General features: G+C 58.4%; 2 protein-coding genes across 3 annotated transcripts; one reads left to right on the top strand and one right to left on the bottom strand.

The window, feature by feature from the left end:
- Positions 1 to 3034: 3034 nt before the first annotated feature.
- RRAS (RAS related) lies at positions 3035 to 6892 on the bottom strand. Its single transcript, XM_043899843.1, has 6 exons — positions 6602 to 6892; positions 4696 to 4783; positions 4483 to 4585; positions 4298 to 4406; positions 3423 to 3541; positions 3035 to 3342 (listed from the first exon to the last, which is right to left on the bottom strand). Exons 1-6 carry the CDS (start codon positions 6752 to 6754, stop codon positions 3258 to 3260), a joined length of 657 nt encoding a protein of 218 aa, XP_043755778.1. The 5' UTR covers positions 6755 to 6892; the 3' UTR covers positions 3035 to 3257.
- A 1590-nt stretch (positions 6893 to 8482) lies between these two features.
- SCAF1 (SR-related CTD associated factor 1) lies at positions 8483 to 21968 on the top strand. 2 transcript variants are annotated; one of them, XM_043899834.1, is made up of 11 exons: positions 8483 to 8628; positions 11323 to 11436; positions 11682 to 11739; positions 12430 to 12524; positions 12840 to 12940; positions 13026 to 13141; positions 16023 to 18818; positions 19368 to 19450; positions 19653 to 19871; positions 21159 to 21287; positions 21538 to 21968. In XM_043899834.1, the coding sequence occupies exons 2-11, from the start codon at positions 11329 to 11331 to the stop codon at positions 21727 to 21729; spliced, it is 3897 nt and encodes a 1298-aa protein (XP_043755769.1). In that variant the 5' UTR covers positions 8483 to 8628; positions 11323 to 11328; the 3' UTR covers positions 21730 to 21968. The 2 variants fall into 2 exon arrangements, with proteins under 2 accessions (XP_043755769.1, XP_043755768.1); XM_043899833.1 differs by having other exon boundaries at positions 8628 to 8645.
- Positions 21969 to 22095: the final 127 nt, after the last annotated feature.

Raw genomic sequence — 22095 nt, forward strand, 5'->3', positions numbered from 1 at the left:
CATTGTTCTAGATCTTGGATGCATCCTCGAAAGGAGAACATTGGTATTCTAAAACTCTGGAGTCAGTGTTGAGAGTGGCTGGTCAGTGGATAGAGATCCAACAAGAAGTATAACGTGGATATTTAGCATTCTAGATTCTCTTCCAGGTGAAACTGAGGAAGAACTCCTCTTCTAGAACCTTGGATATTGGCTAGATCATAAACAATGTGGTCAATTCTAGAGCCCTAGTTTTACAGAATAGAGGACTGCTAGTAACACTGAGGACCATGACAGCGTGAATGCTGTTTACTTTCTAGAATCATGGAATTAAGATGAGTCATTAGTGTCCTTGAACTCTGACCTATAGCACATGCGTGCAGCCTCTGCAAGGGAGTGTCACATTTCTCAGTTCTGGGCTGCCGATGTCAAATTGGGACCAAAGGTCCCTGGACTGCCCCAGGGTAGAATTTGAAGAAATGTTCAGAAGGTGAACTGCGGAGGCAGTATCATCCCTCTGGGGACAGAGTTACCTTGTGGTTGGCCTTCAGAATTCAACTGCCCAAATTCATATATCAGCTCCAGCACTGAGCAGACAAGTTGGATAATAGCCTCCACCCTCAGCTTTGTTACTGTAAAATGGGCTTCTGTCAAGACAAAGGAAAACTTTTTGAAGCTCTGTTCAGTGCATAGCAAGAGACACTGAGAGGTTTGGTTGTGGTCCAAGAGATGGTGAAAAGGGAGGAGAGGCAGAGAACTACAAAGATGGATAAAGAGGGACAGTAAAACCCCTAAGAGATTTGAAATCACTGACAAGCCCAGGGGAGGGCAGGAACCAGAGACAGGCACACAGTTAACCTAGGCAGATGCCAACTGGGCCAGCCCAGCCTCTTTGCTGTTGTCTGATGAGCTTTGGCATGGTAGTGGCTGCAAACTTTCCAAAAATGGCCTGCCAGTTGTCATGTGGGTTTTGTATCTGTGCCTTTTTTAGGGGCAAGCAAGTAGCTTTCGTCACTTTCTCGGAGTGCATCTTGGTCTTCTGAGAAACGAGGTGTCCCAGCCAGAACTTAACCCCAGTAGACAACACAGGAAAGACTGAGGCCTTCTGCTAGCGGCGAGTCAGTGGTAGGAGCCGGAGGGAGAGGAGTTAGCAGGGGTCCCCCTGGTTCCTGTTGAGAGGAGCTCGCCCCTGGCTGGGGCTTAGGTGGAGCTGTCAGATCTTAAATGAAACATCCCCCTGTCCCACAGGGGAGGCCTTTGCTGAACAGAGGTTCTTCTGGGGGAGTGGACACTGGGGAAGGGAGGGGAAACACAGCACAATACATCTGAGCCACTCTTATTCCCAGGGCGGAAGGTTGAACCCAGGCCAGGGATTCTGTGATAATGAAACCCGGAAAGGGATCTTTAGCTAATCATTGTCCTAATCTGGTATACAGAGGGACCTTCATGCTTCTAAGACTAGAGAACTCCATCATCATTCCTGAGCGTGGAGTACCTCCCAGGTGCTGCTTTCATCCTCTGGGTGCAGATTTGGTTCCTAAAGGCCTGTGGCCGTGGGAAGTAACTGCAGTCTCCCCCACTTTGCAGATGTGAAAACAGAAGCACTTGCCCAAAGGCACTTGCCTAGGAGGGTCAGCGCCGGATTGGAACCCAGGCAGCCTGCTGCCAGGGGCCACGTGCGGTCATCGTCCACCCCAGAACTGGGAAGCAGGTTCTGGGGTGGGTGTGAAGGGAGCCTTTGGGGATCAGGGCCCAGAAATTCTGTTGAGACTTAGCCCATGTGGGGGTGGGGGGAAGAGATCATTGACTGTTAACGATAGTCGGGTGGGGACCAAAGTTCCTGGAGACACGGGCATCTTGGTTGAGATTTCTGGTTTGGTGTGTTGGAGTTCAAAGATGGTCTGTCTGGGACTTCTCTGGAGGTGCAGTGGCTAAGGCTGTGTTCTTAGTGCACGGGCCCTGGGTTTGATCCCTGGTCTGGGAACTAGATCCCATGCCAAAACTAAGACTTGGTGCAGCAAAATAAGGAAATATTTTTTTAAAAAAAGATGCCCTGTCTGATGGGCCTGGGCGATGGTGGAGTGCTGTTCTCTGGTTTTGGCTCTAGTCTTCCGAGTTAGCAGCTGCAGTACAGAATTGGGGGTCCTGATCCCCAAACCGTTGTCACCTTAAGATGCCCTACACTTCAGTCCCACCCCCCACCCCAGGGGAGAGGCTGGCAGGAGGGGTGCCTCCACACCAGCCTCCAGTGGAATTCAAGGTTGAGACTCAGATGTCAGCCCAACTGAAAGCTTTCTGGAACTGAGAACCTGCTCCTTAAACACCTGCCCACCTGTCCCTTCTCACCTCTGCAGCCAAACCGCCTTTCTCAATACACATTGGAGGTGGGAGGCAGATGGGCACAGTTCGCAGCAGTTGCTGCCTGTCTCCAAGGTCTCGGAACCTCCTAGAACACCACCTCTGTCTGACAGACCTTTCTGCAGTAATGAGAATATTGTGTGTGTGCCCTGCCCACGGCAGTGGGGGTGGGGTGTGGGGTGCGGGTAGTAGCCACTAAGTCACACGTGTGAATACTGAACTTTTGAGTGCGGCTGTGTGACTCAGGCACTGAGTTTTTACATTGAAGTTAATTTAAATAGCCACATGTAGCTTCCGGCTACCAGACTGAAAAGTGCAGTTCTAGAACGTTCCAGAAAAAAAAGTTTTTTGATTTACCCCCCCCCCGCCCCGCCCCCGCCACCAGCTCCTCCCTGCCTGCCTGTGGGAATCTTAGTTCTCTGACCAGGGATCCCTGCCTTGGAAGGCAAAGTCTTAACCACTAGACTGCCAGGGAAGTCCCCACTCAAACATTAATCCTCATCTCAACAAAAGGCCCAGTGAGACAGAAAAGGGTGGAATCTGTTAAGAGAGGAAGTGGGGGTCAGACGGCCGGCTCAGCTTGTCCCTGCCCTGAGCAAAGGGTCTTAGATCCGATGGTTCTTGCTGGAGCTAGGCTTTAGTGAGTGTGCACAGGCCTTGAGTTCACCCGGTCTCTTTTATAAAAAAAAAACAAAACACCTTCTTGGCAGTGACGTTTATTTCTCTGGGGAGGGGAGTTATATACAGCAGTGACCCGGGTGCCCGGGAGCCCTCACCCTGGGGCTCGGGTGGGGGAAGGCAGCGGTGACAGAAGGCACAGCGTGTGATGGCCCCCGGGAGGGAGGCCAGGAATCGCGGGTGGGGGTGTAGTGTGTCCTGGGAGACCCAGATGGGGAAGGGTGCTCGGCGAGAGCAGCTGGTCCCTACAGGAGGACACAGGGGCAGCCTCTGGCCTTCTTCCTGGGGGCGCTGGGCGGGGAGGGCGGGAGCTCTTGTTCCTGGTACTTCCTGTGGGAAGAGGCTGGTGAGTTTGGGTGCAGTGGGGGCTTAGGGGACGAGGAGGATCACCGGAAGGGGGCTCAGCTCACCGGACGGCCCGCACCAGCTGCTCGAAGGCCTCATCCACATTGAGGCGCAGTTTGGCGGAAGCTTCGAAGTAGGCCACGTGGTGGGAGGCACTGAAGGTGGAGGCTTCAGATCGGGGGACCTGGGAGGGGGGCGGGTGGGATACGGAGGAGTCAGGTGCCTGCAGTCAAGGCTGGTCCCAGCCGGGGTTGGGGGGAGGCAGAAAGATACACTGTGCGCTCTAACTGGGGTAACGTACTGCGGAGGCTCAAGTGAAGAGGAAAAGGACCGGGGTGATCACAACGGATGAGCCCAAGGGGCTGGGTGCCATGTAAGTAGGGAGTCAGAGAAGGTGCCGCAGACCTTCCTGAGTTGTCGGGCAGAGAAAAGTCAGGGTGTTCCCGGCAGAGGCCCAAGCAAAGCTCCAAGGCCTTAATTGAAAAGATGAGTTCTGTGTGGAAATCATAGTCTGTGTGTATAGGGAAATGGTGAGAACGGAGGAAGCAAAGAAGAGGACCACAGGGGTGAGCATCAAGGGCCAGGTGGCCGAGCTGGGGTGTGAGCAGAGGGGCAGCTGGAGCGGGAGGTTGACTGGAGGGGAGAAATCCAGAGGAGGCTGAAGCCAGGCTCCAGGTGGGAGCAAGAGGAGGGGATAGGACGGAACAATGCTGGGGCTGGTGGACCCTGGGGGAGGCACCCTTTTTCCCATTCAACCACCTCTCCTGAGAACTCCCATGTGGGCAACGCTGGGGACTCAGAAGCTATGACTAGTGGGGTGCGTGGCTGCAGACCGAGGGAGTCAGAGGTGGATGTTGATGTGAGGAGCCTCAAGAGGTGTGCCAGAAGGTGCCTCCCAGACTGAGATGGGGTCGGGGTCGGGGGTAGGGGGATCCCAGACCTGGCGCTGTGTTTCCAGATCTGCCTTGTTGCCAACCAACACGACGGGGAAGTCGTCTCGGTCCTTGACTCGAAGGATCTGTGTGAAAAGCTTGCCCACTTCGTTGAAACTGCAGATGAAGCCAGAGGTCCAGCCAGCTGCTCTCTCCCCGCACCCCCTCCCTTCCCCCATCCCATCACTCTCACCTCTGCCTGTCATTAATGGCAAACACCAGCAGGAAGCCGTGGCCTGCACGCATGTACTGTTCCCGCATGGCACCAAATTCCTCCTGGCCAGCGGTGTCCAGGACTGCAGAGAGAGAGAGAAGGGTCTCCAAGGGGACGAGGGTCCCACCCGCCACCCCCACAAGCCCTCAGCCTTGCCACCCTTCCCCCCACCATCGCTCCTGCAGTCCTCACTGTCTAGCCGGGCTGGCACGCCATCCACAGTGCAGATCTTCGTGTAGGAGTCTTCAATAGTGGGGTCGTAGTCAGACACGAAGTAGGACTGGTGGGACGGGGAGAGGACCTCGTTATTGCGGCATCCCAGCAAAGGTGATATAGCCTGGCCTCCGAGCCCTGACTTTCTTGGCCTCCTTCCTTCGGGGTGTCTTCCCCTCCCTGAGTCTGTCTCTCTTTCTCTGGGTCTCTGTGCCTTCCCATTGCCTTCCCCAGACTCTTCGCTCTGTCTCCTGCTCCTCTCTGTTTTTCTGGTATAAAGTACATTCCTGGCATCGTCATTACATCCTGGCTGTGTGGCACTGGACGAATCACTTCCCTTCTAAATCAGTTCCCCTCTCTGAACCTCCCTTTTATTATTTGAAAAATGAGGATAAAAATAGCTGTAGGCTTAACCCAGGATTTGTGAGATTCAGGGAAAACCCCTGTTCAGTATTTAACACATCACTTGGGCATAGTAGGTGCTTGGTTATTGGGAGCTGTTGCTGTGCAGATTATCTGCCTGTCTAGCTCTCTCTTCTCCTACTTTTTCTCTTCCCTCTCCCCCTTCCTCCTCCCTCTGCCCCTTCTCCTCCTCCTCCTCCTCGGGCAGTGTCTCCTCCCAAGGGAAGGTCCCGGTTCCAATCCGGCAGCGGAGAAGCTGCCCCGCCCGCAGGCCGGCCCCTCCCTTCCTGCCCGGTCCCGCCCGCCTCCAGCCAGGCTTTGGGCCAGTTTTGGGTCTGCCCCCTGGGTGCAAGGGGCCCAGGGCTGGGGCCTTTCTCTACACAGACAGGGGCTCCCAGGCAGGTGCTGGCAGGGGTCTCTTGGTGGGAGAGCTCTGCGGTAGCATCTCAGTAGCAGACAGACACCTTTCTCGGGTTTCTCTGAGGTGGGAGGGTTTCCCTTGGCAATGGGGTGGAAGTTTCCCACGCAGAGGTGGGTTTTCAGGAGAGAAGTGATGACCTGGCATCTGGGGGTCTGCAGGCTGCATTCTGCCTGTTAGAGGGGTGTTTGGTGAGGGAGGGATCTAGCCCTAGGGGACTGAGGGGTGTGTCTGCAAAGGGTAAGCTCAGTGGTGAGAACTGGGGGCTGAGCTCAGGAGCATCTGGGAGATTTGCCCTAGAATATAGAGTCTAGAGAGTCCTAAAGACCCTGGAGACGCATTTAAGATATCAGAGACACTCTCAAGGAGCAGGTCTCTCTGGGGGTGTCAGGAATCTGGGGGATTCCTCCATGGAGATGATTTGAGGACTAGCCAGATTTTCAGAGAGGGACTCGGGGAATCGGAGTGGAGGACGACTCAAGATGGAGAAGTGGTTGGTTTTCCTTGGGGAAGGCTGGCGGGGGGAGGGTCTCGGTCTGGGGGGATGGGGAATTCCCAGAATTTGGGATCTTAGAGTTCTCTGGAACGGCCAGAGGGCAGAATCTGACTGGGGGAATCTCAGGGGCATTCTCCTAGTTAGGTTCTGGGTGACTCAGAGGGGAAGCTGGGATCTGGGATTTGGAGGAGATGGGGCTCAGGGTGGGGGGAGGTGGCACCTTGGAGGGTGGGGGCCCGTGAGAGTGCTTAGGGTCTGGATGGGGTGACTTCTGGATTTAGGGTGCTCCCAGGAGGCACCCAGGGTCAGATCAGCAGGGAAGCGGGGTTCTGAGTACTAGGGATGGGGTGGTGGGTCTCAGGACATAAGTATAGGAGGAATGTCCCTCGTGTGTGGGGGGGTGGAGGCCCCGAGGGGCTCAGAGTCACTTCTGAGGGCATTTCTTTTAAGATTAGAAGGCCTCATAGAAGGGGCTGAGTGATGGATCGAGGGGAAACGGGAGCTCTGGGATCCTGCAAAGGGCTCAGTTCTAGGTCCCGGGGGCACCCCCCCGGGTGAGGGCCCTCTACCTGGATGAACTGGATGGTCAGCGCGCTCTTGCCCACGCCGCCGCCGCCCACGACCACCAGCTTGTGTGTCTCGCTGGGTGGGGGGTCCCCGGGTCCCGGCACCCCGCCCCGGGGCCGCCCCCGCCCTGTCCCGGACGCCGCCCCGCTGCTCATGTCGCCACCGCTGCCTCTGCCGCTGCTACCGCCTAGGGGGGAACCGGGCGGGGCGTAGGGGCGGGCCAAGCTAATAAGGCTACTGCATAATCATGAGCTCCAGCGAGAAGGGCTTGTGTCTCCGGGCACTTAAGGAGGAGGCAAGGCCTGGGAAAAGGAGGAGCTATGCTAATAAGGGTAGGCGACCGGCGTTCGCCAAGAAGGGGAATTCCAAGTGGAGCGGGAGAATGCTAATAGAGAGCTGTGCTCACCCGGAGCGGCGCCACGCGCTCTCTGCTGGCGGGCCGCCTGGGGGCGGAGCTATGCTAATAAAGGCCTCATTCTCTCGGCGGACGGGTTGAGAAGATCGTTCGGGGTGGGGCTATGCAAATGAGAAACCCAGGGATGCAGTTTCTTAGGACGCCATCCCCGAGGCCTTGTTCTAGTAGGCGGAGCTCAAGTACTCGCGCGCGGCCGTATATAGGCGCGCTTCGAGAAAGGAGCAAGTTTTGAAGGGAAGCTCAGCCTCCGACTTGGGATCCTAGCCAAGCTCCCGACCCGGATGTCTGGGCTGGATGCTGGAGGCTCCGCCCGCTAAGGGACCCAGGCTTCCGGTCCCTGCTGTCCCAGCCAAGCGGAAGACAGACTGGGAGGGAAGATGGGGCCCTGGAGGGGGACAGCGGCTAGCTGGGCAGGGAGGGGCCGTGAGATCACTGCATTCCTAATTCATGAGCCAGCTCGCTCAAGCCGGGATGCCTGGGTTATGAACGGTCTAGGGTCAAGATTTCTGGGTCTTGAGGAGAAAGCTGAGACCCCAGGGTCTCTAGGAGGGAAACCCAGACCCCTGAGTCCCTAGGAGAGAATAGGGCTGAAGGTTTGAACTCCTGGACCCTTGGAAGGAGGGGGCCAGGGGGTCCTTACTACTAGGTTCGGTAAAGGAGAGAGCTGAGAACCCAGACTCTTGGATTCAGTGGTTGCAGGGGCTAGGGACCGAAAGTCCTGGACCCGAGGGACTTAGTGAACCCGAACACCTGTGTTAGTGTAAGGTATTTGCTTGAGACCAGGAATGGTCTATGGAAGACCAGAGGGTCTGACTCACTCGTTGCGACCCCATGGACTGTAGATTCATGGACTGTAGGCTCCTCTGTCCACGGGGATTCTCCAGGCAAGAATACTGGACGCGGTTGCCATGCCCTCCTCCAGGGAATCTTCCCAACCCAGGGATCGAACACAGGTCTCCCGCATTGCAGGCGGATTCTTTACCGGCTGAACCACAGTCCCATGAGGAGGGAAATATGAGTTCGGATACTCTGCTCTGAGTGAGAGGAGTTTGGGCTTTTCTGTTCTAAATGAGGAAGAGGCTGTAGGGTCGGGCTCCGAGGTTCTAAATTTAGCGAGGACTTGGTATCCGGATTCGGGGATCCCTAGAATGTAGGCGGGGCATCTTCCTACCAGTCCTGCATTTTTTTCCCTACGGCACACTCCTCCGTGGAACTACAAGTCCCTTGCATCTGTCAGGCTGACCGCTCTTTACGTCACTTCCTTTTCCGCCACTCTTTCCGCGCGCGTGCAGGGCACTATGGGGCCTAATCGCGGGCTACTGCAACCCCGCCCACTTCACCCCTCATCCCCTTGCTGTCCCCGCGCGGCAAAGGCGACGCGCGGACTACGCCTCCCGGCGTGCGTCGCGCGCACCCTGCCCATGTGTCCCGTTGGCTGCTGGGAAACTGAGTCCGAAGCCTTCTCACCAGCCTTCGCCGCACCGTGCTCGGTACTTGAAGTCCCGGCAAGCTCGGCGGCGCTTTAGCTCCACCCCTCTCCTCCCTCTGCTCGCGAGCCCCGCCCCATCCCGCCCCGCCCCGCGCCGGGGCCGGAGCCGCAGCCCGAGCGGCGGGGTAAGATGGCGGCGGAGGTCCGGGCAGCGGGGCTCGGGCCTATTGGGGTGGGCGGGGCGGAGTCGGGTCGCTAGTTGTCCAGGGGTCCTCCCGGCACGCCGCAGGGCCTGGAGGGCTTGGCTGGGTGGTCTCGAGCCTGGTAGCGGCGGCAGAAGCTGGCGCCCAGAGAGGGGCCTTCTGAAGGCCCCGGGACGAATCTGTGGTGCCGGGGGGCATCTACGGGGCGTCCCCGAGAGGACTGGGGGCGTCAACAGGGCCTGGACTGAGACTGAAGCTTGCCTTCCATCGTATAGCTGCCTTGGGTCATTTCTGTGGGCACTGTTGAGCGTCTTTATGAGCTGACCGGAGGCTAGGGTCTGTTTAGAGGGTTCTGGGGCCATCTTGAGATCTTGTGATATGTCCCAGGGGTTAAAGAGATCTACAAGAGCTGGGGAGTATTTGCAGAGCCAACTATAGGGCCTGGGCTATGTCTGTTAGCGCTGGGAAGTGTGTGCACGGGCTGACCTGAGGATGCGGCTCACCTACATGGGTAGGGGCCATTTAGGTGGGCCTGGAAGAACTCTTTCAGGACTAGGAAGTCTTTTATAGTCACCCAGAGGAGCAGGATGTACCCACTAAGGGAAGGAGACAAATACTGAGATGTGCTGAGAGAGGCGTGGATGGGTCTCCAGCTGTCTGAGGAGTGTCTAGTCTGGGTGACAGAAGGCTTGGGGCAGTTAGAAAGACCTGGAACCATCTAGGTGGCTTTGAGTGTGACTGCAGGAGTGCAGTCTCTATGCCTGGAGCAAATATGAATGCCTTTGGGGACCCGATAATTGCCTGGAAAATAAGACAAAATTTGGAAAATTTGCTGGGCTGTATTGTACTTGCCCTTTCGAAAGTAATTGAAATGCAAAATGTTGAAAAATTATGCATGGCCCTGGGGCTACAGAGAGAGTTAAAATTAGTCCACACTGGTCTGGGAAAGTCCATAGGATCATCTAGAGTCATCTATTGCAGTGCTTCTCAAACTCTTTTGACCTTGATCTACAGTGAGAAATACATTTTTCATTGAGACCCAGGGTACACCATCATATGAATTTAATACTCAAGTCCCACTAATAATATTTCCATTTACTTGTGCTGTATGGTGAAGAAGCTTGTGTGTTTGATTTGCTTTGATGACAAGCTATTTGTGAAGCACTCAATTGCTACCAAGTTCGGGAAACTGATCTAGAGTGACCAAGCAGTGTCTGCAGAGGCTTTTCAGGTCTTAAAAGATGTAAGGAGCCCAGGGTGTGTCTGCAAAGCCTGAGGCATATCTAAATACACAAGGGAGGATCTTTATACCACAGGGGTTTTGAGGCTATGTAGGTCTGTAGTCAGCTCGTCTTGATTAAGCATCTCTTACCTCTTACGCGACAGACACTGCCCTACCGCGTACATAGTGTGTGCTCCACAACCCCCCCCCCCCCCCCCCCCCCCCCCGCCCCAGAGATGCTGGAGAGCAGCTCCAGGGCTGGGAACTGTCCAGGGGGGCTGATCAGGATGAAAGGTGTCTGTGGGAGTTAGGGAAGGAGGTGCAAGCTCCTAGAGAGCTGGGAGGCGGCACGAGAGCTCTTTGAAAATCTGGTATGAGGCCGACCAGGACCGAGGTTTCTTTGTTTTGCACATATGCAACCAGCAGTGTAAGGGAGACCACAGTAAGGGAAACCTGGGCATTAAAGGCTAATGATAATTATTGTTACTCTGTGTAGAGGGCTTGGGCTGTTAACTCTACGTCAGGAGGCAGTCTCCTTTCTCTGAGTTAAAGTTTCCTATTGGACCCACTTGGAGTTAAGTGGATGGAGTTGGGGGTTAGAGGTTTTGAAGCTTTCTAGGACTGGATGCTGTTTTCAGAGTAGGAAATTTGATGGTTGCGGGGAAACGTACAGTGAAATATTCACGTTTTCTGAAGCCCTAATCAAGCCTCCCCCCACCCCCCGCAATCAGTCTGAAGAGTGATCTTTCAACCTCCACATGTAACCTAAGAATTTCTGTGACAACGCAAAGGCTTTAGCCACGCTTCCATCCAAGGGGTAGATAGGTGATTGGAGGTTGCTCCCTGTGGTGTCTGGTGGACAGCATTCCTGAAATGCGTGTTTTCATTTTCAAGGTGGCATACTGGTTTTGTAGATCACTGTATTCTAGTTCCATCTTCTATGTATAAATACATTCTGTCGGGTCCTTCACCATAGAGGAAAATCGATGCTTGAGGAAGTGGCGTGGCGTTTGAGGCACACGTGAGCACACTGGCACATATCTCAGTTTAAGAAAGGTGGGTTTCCGAGACTTCTGGACACAGTATTCAACATCACAGCTCGCCAGAAAAGAGTCTCGGCTCCTTTGGGGTCTTAAAGTTTGGTTGTGAGGGAAGCTGTGGGAACTGGGGAGTGGGATGTGGACATAGATTGGGAAGGCCGCCCTCTGACAGAGGAGGCAACCGAAACTCAGACACACGAAGAGAGTTGCCCAAGCCCCTCCAGGGTCTGCACTGGGCCCAGGGCTTACTTGCGCCGGCTGGGGATGAGGTGGGGGTGGGGGGAGGAGGGGTGCTGAAGCAGATGCAGTGTTGGAGGCCACCAAGGCCTTCACGTCCATCGCCTCCTTCCGCCACCTGACACTGTGTGCTGCCCATGGGCCTCTACTCCAGACTCTGCCCTGCTCCACCACCAGGTGACCATGGAGGAAGAAGATGAGTCTCGAGGGAAGACAGAAGAGTCAGGCGAGGATCGGGGCGACGGTCCGCCAGACAGAGACCCTACACTTTCTCCTCCTGCTTTTATCCTGGTGAGGCTGTCAGACGCCTGGGGCTGAGGGAGGGAGGGGCGGGGAGCTCAGATTCCGGGGCCCTGACTCCTGGACCCCCCGGGGAGGAGGGTTGGGGGCCAGGACTCTTGGCCTGTCTATAGGGTTTGAGTCTGGTTGTAGAGGTGTCTGGAATGGCTGTCTCTCAGCAGCAGAGCTTGTGACCTTTGGAATGCATCTCTGACTGCTCTTTCTTTCCACCTTCTTCCCCTTCACCTTGCCTTCAGCGGGCCATTCAGCAGGCTGTGGGGACTTCCCTGCAGGGGGATCTGCCAAATGATAAAGGTATGACGGTGTCTGGTTCCTCCGAGACTCCTGCCCCATCTCTGCCTTCTTCCTCCTGCTCTCATTCATACACAATTTCCCGAGGTCTCCCGGGTGCCCCCACTGGTGCTGGCACAGGGAGTCCCAGATGGGTTGGACTCTATGGCTGTCTTGGTGGGGCTCACTGTCTGGTGGAGGGGAGACACAGTCCCCACACAGAGGTAGCCCAAGGCAGCCCAGCTAGGCTAGTGTGAGGAGAGATGGAGTCTGGGAAGGCTTCAGTGAGGAAGTGACAGGTGACCTTGGTCTCTAAGGCCGTAGGAGCACTGTCTGGGGAAGAGGAAAGCCTGAGAGGCAGCAGGCATGCAACCCAGAGGCCACTGGACTGAGTTATGGGTCTTCGGGGCTGGCAGGCGAGGGTGTTGGCAGGAGAGCCCAGTAAAGACTGGGTCACCGCAAAGCTCAGAGGCCAGGCTGATCTGTCTGGACTTTGTCCCGGGGATGGCTGAGGGGACAAATTGGGTGAGACAGTCGGGGCCTCCGAAGAGTGTTGGTGGGACCCAGGTTGGGAGATGGTGGGATGGAGGCCAGGCGAGTAGGCAGATGTTCTTGGTTCCCTTGTCAAGAGCTAGGCAATCTCTTTCTTCTCTGCTCTACAAGGTCTCTGCCTCTAGTCCCCTGTCTCCAGTCCCCCAATCAATCTCTCTCCAGATGGCTCTCGGTGTCATGGCCTTCGATGGAGGCGCTGCCGGAGCCCACGATCAGAGCCCCGTTCCCAGGAATCCGGGGGGACTGACACGGCTACTGTAAGTAATTAGACAGGGCCAGGTACCTGGCCTCCTGGGGCTGGGGCAGGAAGGTCGCTGGGACCTGGGACCCAGAGATGGGGCTGGGGACCCAGTCTCCCGGATCTGGGGTGGTGATCAGGGGCAGTGTGGGAGTGTCTGAGGGCCTGGTCCCTTGGGTCCTAGAGGCAGTCAGGTTGAAGGAATTGGTTGGATCCTCATGTTTTTTTAGTGTCTCAGATGTCTGGGTTACTGAGAGGTTGGGGCCTGGGGAAATGGGATGTGTGGTCCTCACATGAGCAGGCACAAGGTGGAGCTCCTTCTGGCCTATTCCAGGTGTTGGACGTGGCTGCCGATGGCCTCCTTGCGGGGCTGGTGAGCATCCTGGATCCCCCAGACACCTGGGTTCCTAGCCACATGGACCTGCGGCCTGGCGAGTGAGTATCTGGGCTGCTGGACTGGGAGAGGCCCCGGCATGGGGGTCGGACGCACCTCTGAGGCTCCCTCCTCCCTGTCTTGCAGAAGCGAGGACATGCTGGAGCTGGTGGCTGAGGTCCGAATTGGGGACAGGGATCCAGTCCCTCTGCCGGTACCCAGCCTGCTGCCCCGTCTCAGGGCCTGGAGGACAGGCAAAACGGGTATGTGGGGCCAGGGCCACCCTGGCAGGGGGTCAGCTGAGGCATTGAGGGAGCCTTAGCTACTGTTGGTAGCAGTGGTAATGCTGTTTGTGTCATTTAGACAAAACCTGTACCGTAACGTCTTTTTCCTGCTAGACTTCAGGAAAGGCTGTAAACAAGCACATGTTGTAAATAAAGCTGAAACTGACATGAGAGCAGTGAGCGCATGTCCAGGGCTCTGCATATCGGTGTAGCTGTGTTAGAAATTCGGCTCTCTGAGATGGGGGCTTCTCAGGCGCCGACTCCAGGAGGAGAAAAGTCTGAAAGAGGGAACGTTCTTCCTCTAAGTGGCACAGGCAGTTGCTTCGTGGTGGTCCTGGGCCCCAGGACCTTGAGTTTTTGTCTTCCGAGGTGGGCACCTGTCTGAGGGAGTGTCTGCTCGCAGCCCCACACACGGTGTGGGCTGAACGCTGAGCACTATAGAGCAGGGGGTCTGCCAGCTCGGGGCGTCTGAGTCCCCACGGGGCATTTGTTAACCCACGGGTGGCCTGGCCCGGGGACGTGTGTGCGTGCCCAGTTGTTTCAGTCATGTCTGACTCTTTGCAGCCCTATGAACTGCAGCCCGCCAGGCTCCTCTGTCTATGGGATTCTCCAGGCAAGAATCCTAGAATGGCTTGTCATGCCCTCTTCCAGAGGATCTTCCCGACCCAGGGGTCAAACCCACGTCTCCTGAGTCTCCTGCATTGCAGGTGGATTCTGTACCCACTGAGCCACCGGGGAATTCTGACTAATTCCCCGGTTTTGCTGCCACTGGTCCCTGGGGCCCTGATGAGAACCCTGGGTTTAGACTTCCCTTCTGCGTGTACATACTTACTGGGAGCAGTGGGGAGGAGAGGAAGGCAGGGCAGTGGGTCAGCTGTGAACAACTGTTCTGCCAGAGGCTCGCACACCCTGTGAAGCAGGTCACGTTTTGTCTCTTTTTTCCCTCACATATGCAAGGTGACTTCCTTATCTACTAGACTCTGGGAGCATGGTGCTGGGGGCCCATCAGACTCTTGGGGGCCCTCAGGGGTCTTTTCATTTCTTGTATTATTTTTAAAAAGTTTATTCATTTAGGCCGCACCACTCGGCTTGCACTGTCAGTTCCCTAGCCAAGGGTTGAATCCCAGGCCTTGACAGTGAAAGCCCAGAATCCTAAGACCTGGAGCCATAGGGGATAAGTAAACAAGTGGGCGGACACTGTTATCTTATTTACTTATTTTCAGTCAGACCTTATTTACTAAACAGATGGTGGGTGGGATTTGGCCCCTGGGCCTTAAGTGATAGCCATAGGTGTGTCTGGATCCCAATAGCTGTCTTCAATAGGACCCTGAGGTTATGATCTGTTGTGCTTTTTTTTTTTTTTAAGGTTTATTTATTTTTTGCTGCACTGGGTCTTCATTGATGCACTCAGGCTTTTTCCTTCTTTGCAGTGAGCAGGGGCTACTCTCTAGTGGTGGTGCGTGGCCTTCTCATTGCAGTGACTTCTCTCGTTTTGGAGCACGGGTTCAGTAGCCATGGCACTTGGGCTTAGTTGCCCTGTGGCATGCATCAAACCCCTGTCCCCTGCGTTTGCAGGTGGATTCTTAACCACCCGGACCACCAGGGAAGCCCATGGGCTTGTTTTTCTTATCTTAGGTGTTTTTTCGTCTTTATTTGGAATATGTTAAGAATGCAAGAAAAAGAAAAACTCACATGTAGTCCTATTTTGCAAAAAAAAAAAACCAAAAACTGTAAAGCAGCAGATGTTTGGTTCAATTTGCAGGCTTGGTTTTTGCCTGAGGTGGTTGTAATAACAGCTACGGTTGTCAGAGCTCCTGGCCAGAGAGTCCTTGAAGCAGAGATTTTTATCTCTTGTGCCGTTGTACTCTCAGTACCCCATACTGCTCCTAATCGGCGATCAGAAAAAAGTGCTGAATGAATGAGTAGACTCCCATTTCATAGATGAGGAAACTGAGGCAGACAGGGGTTGAGTCGCTTGCCTGTGGGCAGGTTGAGGTTGAGGGCTGGAGCCTGGGGTCCAGGTGGAAAGTGGCCCCTGGTGCTACCCTCTCAGCCCCAGGCTTCTCCAGCACTGTCTACGTGACCCTGCCGAGGTCCCTGCTGGGGCAGGAGCCTGGCTGCTACGTGTGGTTGAGAAAGTGGCCTCTGAACTCTGATTTGTGTGTCTGAACCCTGGCCCCGTCACCTGGCCTGGGGGCAGCCCTGGTCACTTGGCTCTACACATGTGTAACTTGTGGTGTGGAGGCCGTGAAGTGCTTCAAAAGCAAGATCTCGGGAAGGCAGAGGAAATAAGAAACGAAAGCCCGCTGCCTGGCGGGGTCAGTGATGTCTGAGTCCTGAGCAGATACTGCCCCGGGGATGGGGCTCATCAGACGGGCAGGGGCACACGAGGACTCAGCCTGTCGGGGCTCACCGGCTCTGCCACTTTGCACCTTCTCAGGCGCGTAGTAGGCCTTCTGTACAACGGGATGGATTCCCACAAGAGGGGCTTGACCCTGCAGGTGGCCCTAGGTTGGAAGCTGGCTCTCCAGTCCCCTTCCATGCCTCCTGTGGGAACATCAGTGCTCTCGTTGGTCAGGGTGGTCTTGGGTCGCTGGCCTGCTTACCTCTCATAATATGAGAGGGCAGCCTCCAGGCATCACTGACGGAGCTTGCACCAGGATCTCAGGGGAGATCCTCTGGGTCACAGTACCTACAGCCTGGAGCTGTTAGGAGCATCCTCCATGTTGGCTGCATGAAGCAGTGGGAGCAGTGAGGGCTGAGCGAGGGGGCCCAGCGGACAGGGTGCTGACTGCCTGCAGGCCCCTTGCCGCACCGGGACAGGCTCCTGACCCCCGCTGTCTCTGCTCTTCCTTCGCAGTTTCTCCGCAGTCTCACTCTTCTCGACCCACCTGTGCCCGCCATCTCCTCACCTTGGGCACTGGAGACGGGGGCCCTGCCCCTCCCCCTGCTCCCTCCTCTGCATCCTCCTCCCCCTCCCCTTCGCCCTCCTCATCCTCCCCTTCCCCACCTCCTCCTCCACCACCCCCGGCCCCCCCAGCTCCTCCTGCACCCCGGTTCGATATCTACGACCCCTTCCACCCCACCGACGAGGCCTATTCCCCACCGCCTGCTCCGGAGCAGAAGTACGACCCCTTCGAGCCCACGGGTTCCAACCCCAGCTCATCGGCGGGAACCCCCTCACCCGAGGAGGAGGAAGAAGAAGAGGAGGAAGAGGAAGAAGAGGAGGAGGAGGGCCTGTCGCAGAGCATCAGCCGCATCTCTGAGACCCTGGCCGGCATCTACGACGACAACAGCCTGAGCCAGGACTTCCCAGGTGATGAGAGCCCAGGCCCCGACCCCCAGCCCTTGCAGCCGACTCCAGCCCCTGGCACACCGCCCCAGGCCGACTCCACCCGGGCCGACGGAGCCACCCGCCGGCGCGTCTTTGTAGTGGGGACCGAGGCAGAGGCCTGTCGGGAAGGCAAGGTCTCTGTGGAGGTGGTGACGGCTGGTGGAGCTGCCCTCCCGCCCCCTCTGCTGCCTCCGGGTGACTCGGAGATTGAGGAGGGCGAGATCGTCCAGCCCGAGGAGGAGCCCAGAATGGCGGTCTCCCTCTTCCGCGCTGGGGGCCGAGCAGCGCGGCCCCCACCCGCGGCCCCCGCTGCGGCCCAGCCCCCACCCCCGCCGCCCGCCCCCCGGGCCCCCGAGGGGGACGACTTCTTGTCTCTGCACGCGGAGTCCGACGGCGAGGGCGCCCTGCAGGTGGACCTGGGGGAGCCAGCCCCCGCGCCGCCCGCCGCCGACACGCGCTGGGGCGGCCTGGACCTGCGGCGCAAGATCCTGACCCAGCGGCGTGAGCGCTACCGGCAGCGATCACCCTCGCCAGCCGCGGCCCCCGCCCCCGCCGCCCCCACCGGCCCGCCCACCCGCAAGAAGTCCAGGCGGGAACGGAAGCGGAGTGGCGGCGAGGCCAAGGAGGCCGCCTCGTCCTCCTCCGGCGCGCAGGCCGCCCCGCCGGCCCCGGCCTCCCCCTGGGACTCTAAGAAGCACCGCTCGCGGGACCGCAAGCCCGGCTCCCACGCCTCATCGTCCACCCGTCGCCGCTCTCGGTCCCGTTCCACCCGCCACCGCTCACGGAGCACCGACCGGCGCCGCGGGGGCAGCCGCAGGTCGCGGTCCCGGGAGAAAAGGCGGCGGCGGCGGCGCTCGAACTCACCGCCTCCGGCCACCTCATCTTCCTCATCCTCCCGCCGCGAGCGGCACCGTGGCAAGCACCGTGATGGCGGTGGCAGCAAGAAGAAGAAGAAGCGGTCGCGGTCCCGGGGCGAGAAGCGTTCGGGGGACAGCGAGAAGGGCCCTGCCCCGGCGCAGCCGCCCTCCGGCTCCGCCTCCCTGGGCAGTGACCGCGACAGCCGCCGGCGGGGGGCCGTCCCACCCTCCATCCAGGACCTCACGGACCACGACCTCTTCGCCATCAAGCGGACCATCACCGTGGGCCGGCCGGACAAGTCTGACCCCCGAGGCCCCTCCCCGGCCCCGGCCTCGTCCCCCAAGCGGGAGGTCCTGTACGACTCGGAAGGGCTGAGCGCGGAGGAGCGGGGCGGCAAGAGCAGCGAGAAGGACCGGCGGCGCTCCGGGGCGGCCTCCTCCTCCTCCTCCTCCCGGGAGAAGGGATCGCGGCGGAAGGCGCTGGACGGGGGGGACCGGGATCGGGAGAGGGACAGAGACAGGGACAGGGACAGGTCGTCCAAGAAGGCCCGGCCCCCCAAGGAGTTGGCACCCTCCTCGGGGCCCCCGCCAAAGCCCCCGGTCAGCAGCGGCTCGGGCTCCTCATCCTCCTCGTCCTCGTCGTCTTCCCGGAAGGTGAAGCTGCAGTCCAAGGTGGCGGTCCTGATCCGTGAGGGCGTCAGCAGCACTACACCCGCCAAGGAGGCCTCATCTGCCGGCCTGGGCTCCATCGGAGTCAAGTTCAGCCGAGACCGAGAGAGCCGTTCCCCCTTCCTCAAGCCAGACGAGCGGGCCCCTGCAGAGGTGGCCAAAGCAGCTCAGGGCAGCACCAAGCCCAAAAAGACCAAGGTCAAGGCCAAGGCTGGGGCCAAGAAAACCAAGGGGACCAAGGGAAAGACCAAGCCATCCAAGACCAGGAAAAAGATCCGCAGCGGGGGCAGCAGCGGCCCGGTGACGCTGAAGAAGTCCAAGGCGGATAGCTGCAGCCAGGCGGCGGGAGCCAAGGGGGCTGAGGAGACCTCCTGGTCTGGGGAAGAGCGGGCAGCCAAGGCCCCCAGCACCCCGCCCCCCAAGGTGGCCCCTCCGCCCCCTGCACTGACACCCGACTCACAGACTGTGGACAGCAGCTGCAAGACGCCCGAGGTCTCCTTCCTGCCAGAAGAGGCCGCTGAGGAGGCTGGGGTCCGAGGTGGGGCAGAGGAGGAGGAGGAGGAGGAAGAGGAGGAGGAGGAGGAAGAGGAGGAGGAGCAGCAGCCGGCCACCACCACGGCCACCAGTACGGCAGCCGCCGCCCCGAGCACCGCCCCGAGCGCGGGGTCCACAGCCGGTGACTCGGGGGCGGAGGACGGGCCTGCTCCCCGCGTCTCCCAGCTGCCCACCCTGCCCCCGCCCATGCCCTGGAACCTGCCCGCGGGCGTGGACTGCACTACTAGCGGTGTCCTGGCCTGTGAGTGTCCCCCGGGGGCCCAGGGCAGGCAGGGGCAGACAGACGGGATCCGGGAGGAGACGGTCGTATGGGGACGAGCTTGGAGGCAGCAGTGGCTGTGTAATGCCCAGCACCAGGAGGGCCTCAGGTGGGCGAGGGGCAGTCAGCGTCTGTCCGGAAGACTCCATGACGTCTGGGTGCGCTGGAAGAGAGCAGCAGGGGCGGCAGGTGGCTGGGCCGCTCCAGCACAGCCGGGAGGGCTGGGCTGTGGCCTGGGGTCTGCGTAGAGGCCGCCTGGAGTAGGCTTGGTGGAGGAACTGGGAAGAATGGGGAGAGCAGGGTCCCTTAGGGGACACCAGGAGTCTCTGCTAGTCTGGGGAGTGGCCTGGAGTCCTGAGAACACACAGGCTGTGGGTGGGTTCTCTGCCTGAGGCCCCCTCCTCCTGGTTGGTCCTGAGCTGGAGACCTGCAGCCTGTCCTGGGAGCCGGGGTGGGAGCGAGGGGGCAGCAGTGGTTGGGGGAGGTTCATCCTCTCCTCTTGCATCAACTCCCGATCCCCACCTCCTGCAGTGACTGCACTTCTCTTCAAGATGGAAGAAGCCAATCTGGCGAGCCGAGCAAAGGCCCAGGAGCTGATCCAGGCCACCAACCAGGTGGGCTTCCCTGGGGAGGAGTCCCTGCTGCCCCCTCTCCTGTCCCCTGCTTCGGGTTAGGAGAGAACTACAGCAGGCTCTGGGGCAGGGTATCGGCCGGAAGAGGAGCCTGTTGCCTCTGGGACTGTTAGAAAATCAGGGTGGGAACAGGGGCACCAGTTCCGTCTTCCCCTCCTGCTTATCCTCCAACCTTTCCCCACAGATCCTCAGCCACAGGAAGCCACCCTCAAGTCTGGGAGTGACCCCAGCTCCTGTGCCCACCTCCCTGGGTCTGCCCCCTGGCCCCTCCAGCTACCTGCTGCCTGGCAGCCTCCCCCTGGGAGGCTGCGGCTCCACCCCTCCCACCCCCACTGGGCTGGCTGCAGCGTCTGACAAGAGAGAGGGCAGCAGCAGCTCCGAGGGACGTGGGGACACAGACAAGGTGAACTGGGCTTGGGAGAGGTGGGTTGATGGTGACAGTTCTACCAAGATCGCAGGCAGATACTGAGATGCAGGGGCCCGAGGAGAGCTGTGGGCTGATGCCGGCAGATGAGGACTTAGATAAAAGGGAAGTCATTCAATTGTAAGGAAGGAAACTTGTCTTTGATTAGACTGGGTGGGAAAGGGGTGCTAGGCAGGTGTTTTAAGAGTTTCATATAGAGATGGGGTGGGGGTAGGGAGATAGATGGATATGGATATAAAGACACTCGTATTTATACATATACCCACTGCAGTCTGCCCCTTGGTTACCTGTCTGTCTCTCTCTGACCCCAGTCTTTTTGTGTAAGTGAGGCACAGGGTGGTATACAAATGAAAAATGAAGTGTTTGTTGGTGGATGGAGGGAGGAAGAAAGGATACAGGGCAAGCAGGGGTTTTTTCTGCTGCTTTATCTGACTCCTGGGCCTTGGCTTGTGCGCCTTTTTTTGGTCTGGATGCTGGTCACTTGTCTTGTCACCAGATGAAGGCACTGTTCAGCCTTTCTGCAGCCCTCGTACGGTGCCAGAAGGCCGTCAGAACAAACCCTTGTATTATGGACCCCGTGTGAAGGGAGATGGGCCACTGCTTTGATGGACACTTGTCTGTGGCCCGTCCATGGGCTGCAGGACAGGGACAGTGTGGGCTCTGTGATGAGCAGCAGGTACCTGTTCTGCCAGCGAGGCTGCCCTGTTTGTTCCCTGCTGTTCTTGTCTCAGCACATCTGAGACGGAGGTGGGCCACAACACCTTTCTCTTGGCCGCATCTCTAGAACCCACTCCTGTGGGCTAAGGAGGCCTGAGGAGACGCCCTGGGGCGGCCATGGCTCCCCTAGGAGCTTGCCCGGCAGTTGGCATTCTTGTCTCCTGGGAGATGCTGGCCCTGAAGTGTGGGGTGCCCTGCCCTCCCGGGCCTCATTTTGCTGCCCCCATCTCTCTGAGGCAGCAGGGAGCAGCCGCCTGGCTCAGGTCTGTCTCCCTAATAGACTAAACGGCACTGGACACGTGGATCGTGGTCAGGGATGCCTGAGCCAGCCCAGGGTCCAGCCTGGAGGAAATGCTGGTGACACTGAGAGGCCCAGGCCTGGCCTGGCTGGCTGGGGTTTCTACAGCAAGGGCAGACCCTCAGGAGGACTTCACCTCCAGGGGTCGCTGGGTGGTCAGGAAGTCTGAACCAGCAGGCCAGTGAGTGGAGGCAGAGTTCTGCAGAAACTCACCTGCTGTCCCTTCTTCCCACCCTGTCACCACCTCCCAGTATCTGAAGAAGCTGCACACACAGGAGCGGGCGGTGGAGGAGGTGAAGCTGGCCATCAAGCCGTATTATCAGAAGAAGGACATCACCAAGGAGGAGTACAAGGACATCCTGAGGAAGGCCGTCCACAAGGTGGGCCCAGAGGAGACAGATGCGCGGGGGTGGGCAGGGGGAGACACGGAGAGTGGTGGGCGTGAGCGGACAGGCAGACAGTCAGTGGGTCAGTCCGGAAGGTGAGAGGGAGATAGGATTTCCTCCAGCCTACCCAGGCCTGTTCTGGGGGCATCAGGGGACAAGTTCAGACGTCCTGGACCTGAGGGTGGGCCTCTCACCCTGAGGCCCTGGGGGCTGGTGGTGACTGCAGCTGCCCCTTGCCCCCCAGATCTGCCACAGCAAAAGTGGGGAGATCAACCCAGTGAAGGTGAGCAACCTGGTGCGCGCCTACGTCCAACGCTACCGCTACTTCCGCAAGCACGGCCGCAAGCCAGGGGACCCTCCGGGGCCTCCACGGCCACCCAAGGAGCCGGGACCCCCTGACAAAGGTGGCCCGGGCCTGCCCCTGCCCCCTCTCTGAGATTCCGGCCCCGCCCCTTTCTTCCTTCGCTGCCTCTCTGGAATTCTGGACATATTTATGGCTCCGTCTCCCCATGTCCCTCCCCCATCAGTGGGATGATTCGGGGAGGGCTGCTGCGGGAAAGAGAGCCCCCTGCCCCGCCCCATGCCCATCTCCCTCGCCCCAGAGCCTGTGCCCAGCGCCCAGACCCTTTGTTCGTGCCCCTCCCTCAGTTTCATTAAAGATTTCATGAAATGTTACCCCTGAGCCCCATGATTTTTAGTCCTTCTCAGAGTCCAGTTTGGGGAAGTGTTGGGGAGGAGACTTGGCCCAAGTGAGAGGGTGGTTAGCGGGGAGGGTAGACGGTGTGACTTGGGGAATGGGCAG

The sequence above is a fragment of the Cervus elaphus genome, chromosome 4 (genome assembly GCF_910594005.1).
Source record: "Cervus elaphus chromosome 4, mCerEla1.1, whole genome shotgun sequence".
In the NCBI taxonomy this organism is placed as follows: Eukaryota; Metazoa; Chordata; class Mammalia; order Artiodactyla; family Cervidae; genus Cervus; species Cervus elaphus.

What these genes read in the sequence shown, in the direction of transcription:
- SCAF1 (XM_043899833.1), top strand. An exon ending in GGATCTGCCAAATGATAAAG is followed by an intron (nt 11,740 to 12,429) that starts GTATGACGGTGT and finishes ATCTCTCTCCAG; the next exon opens with ATGGCTCTCGGTGTCATGGC. An exon ending in TGATCCAGGCCACCAACCAG is followed by an intron (nt 19,451 to 19,652) that starts GTGGGCTTCCCT and finishes CTTTCCCCACAG; the next exon opens with ATCCTCAGCCACAGGAAGCC.
- RRAS (XM_043899843.1), bottom strand. Translation starts at nt 6,754, where the DNA reads ATGAGCAGCGGGGCGGCGTCCGGGACAGGGCGGGGGCGGCCCCGGGGC. An exon ending in TGACCATCCAGTTCATCCAG is followed by an intron (nt 4,784 to 6,601) that starts GTAGAGGGCCCT and finishes CCGTCCCACCAG; the next exon opens with TCCTACTTCGTGTCTGACTA. An exon ending in ATCTGGAAACACAGCGCCAG is followed by an intron (nt 3,542 to 4,297) that starts GTCTGGGATCCC and finishes CCCCCCTCCCAG; the next exon opens with GTCCCCCGATCTGAAGCCTC.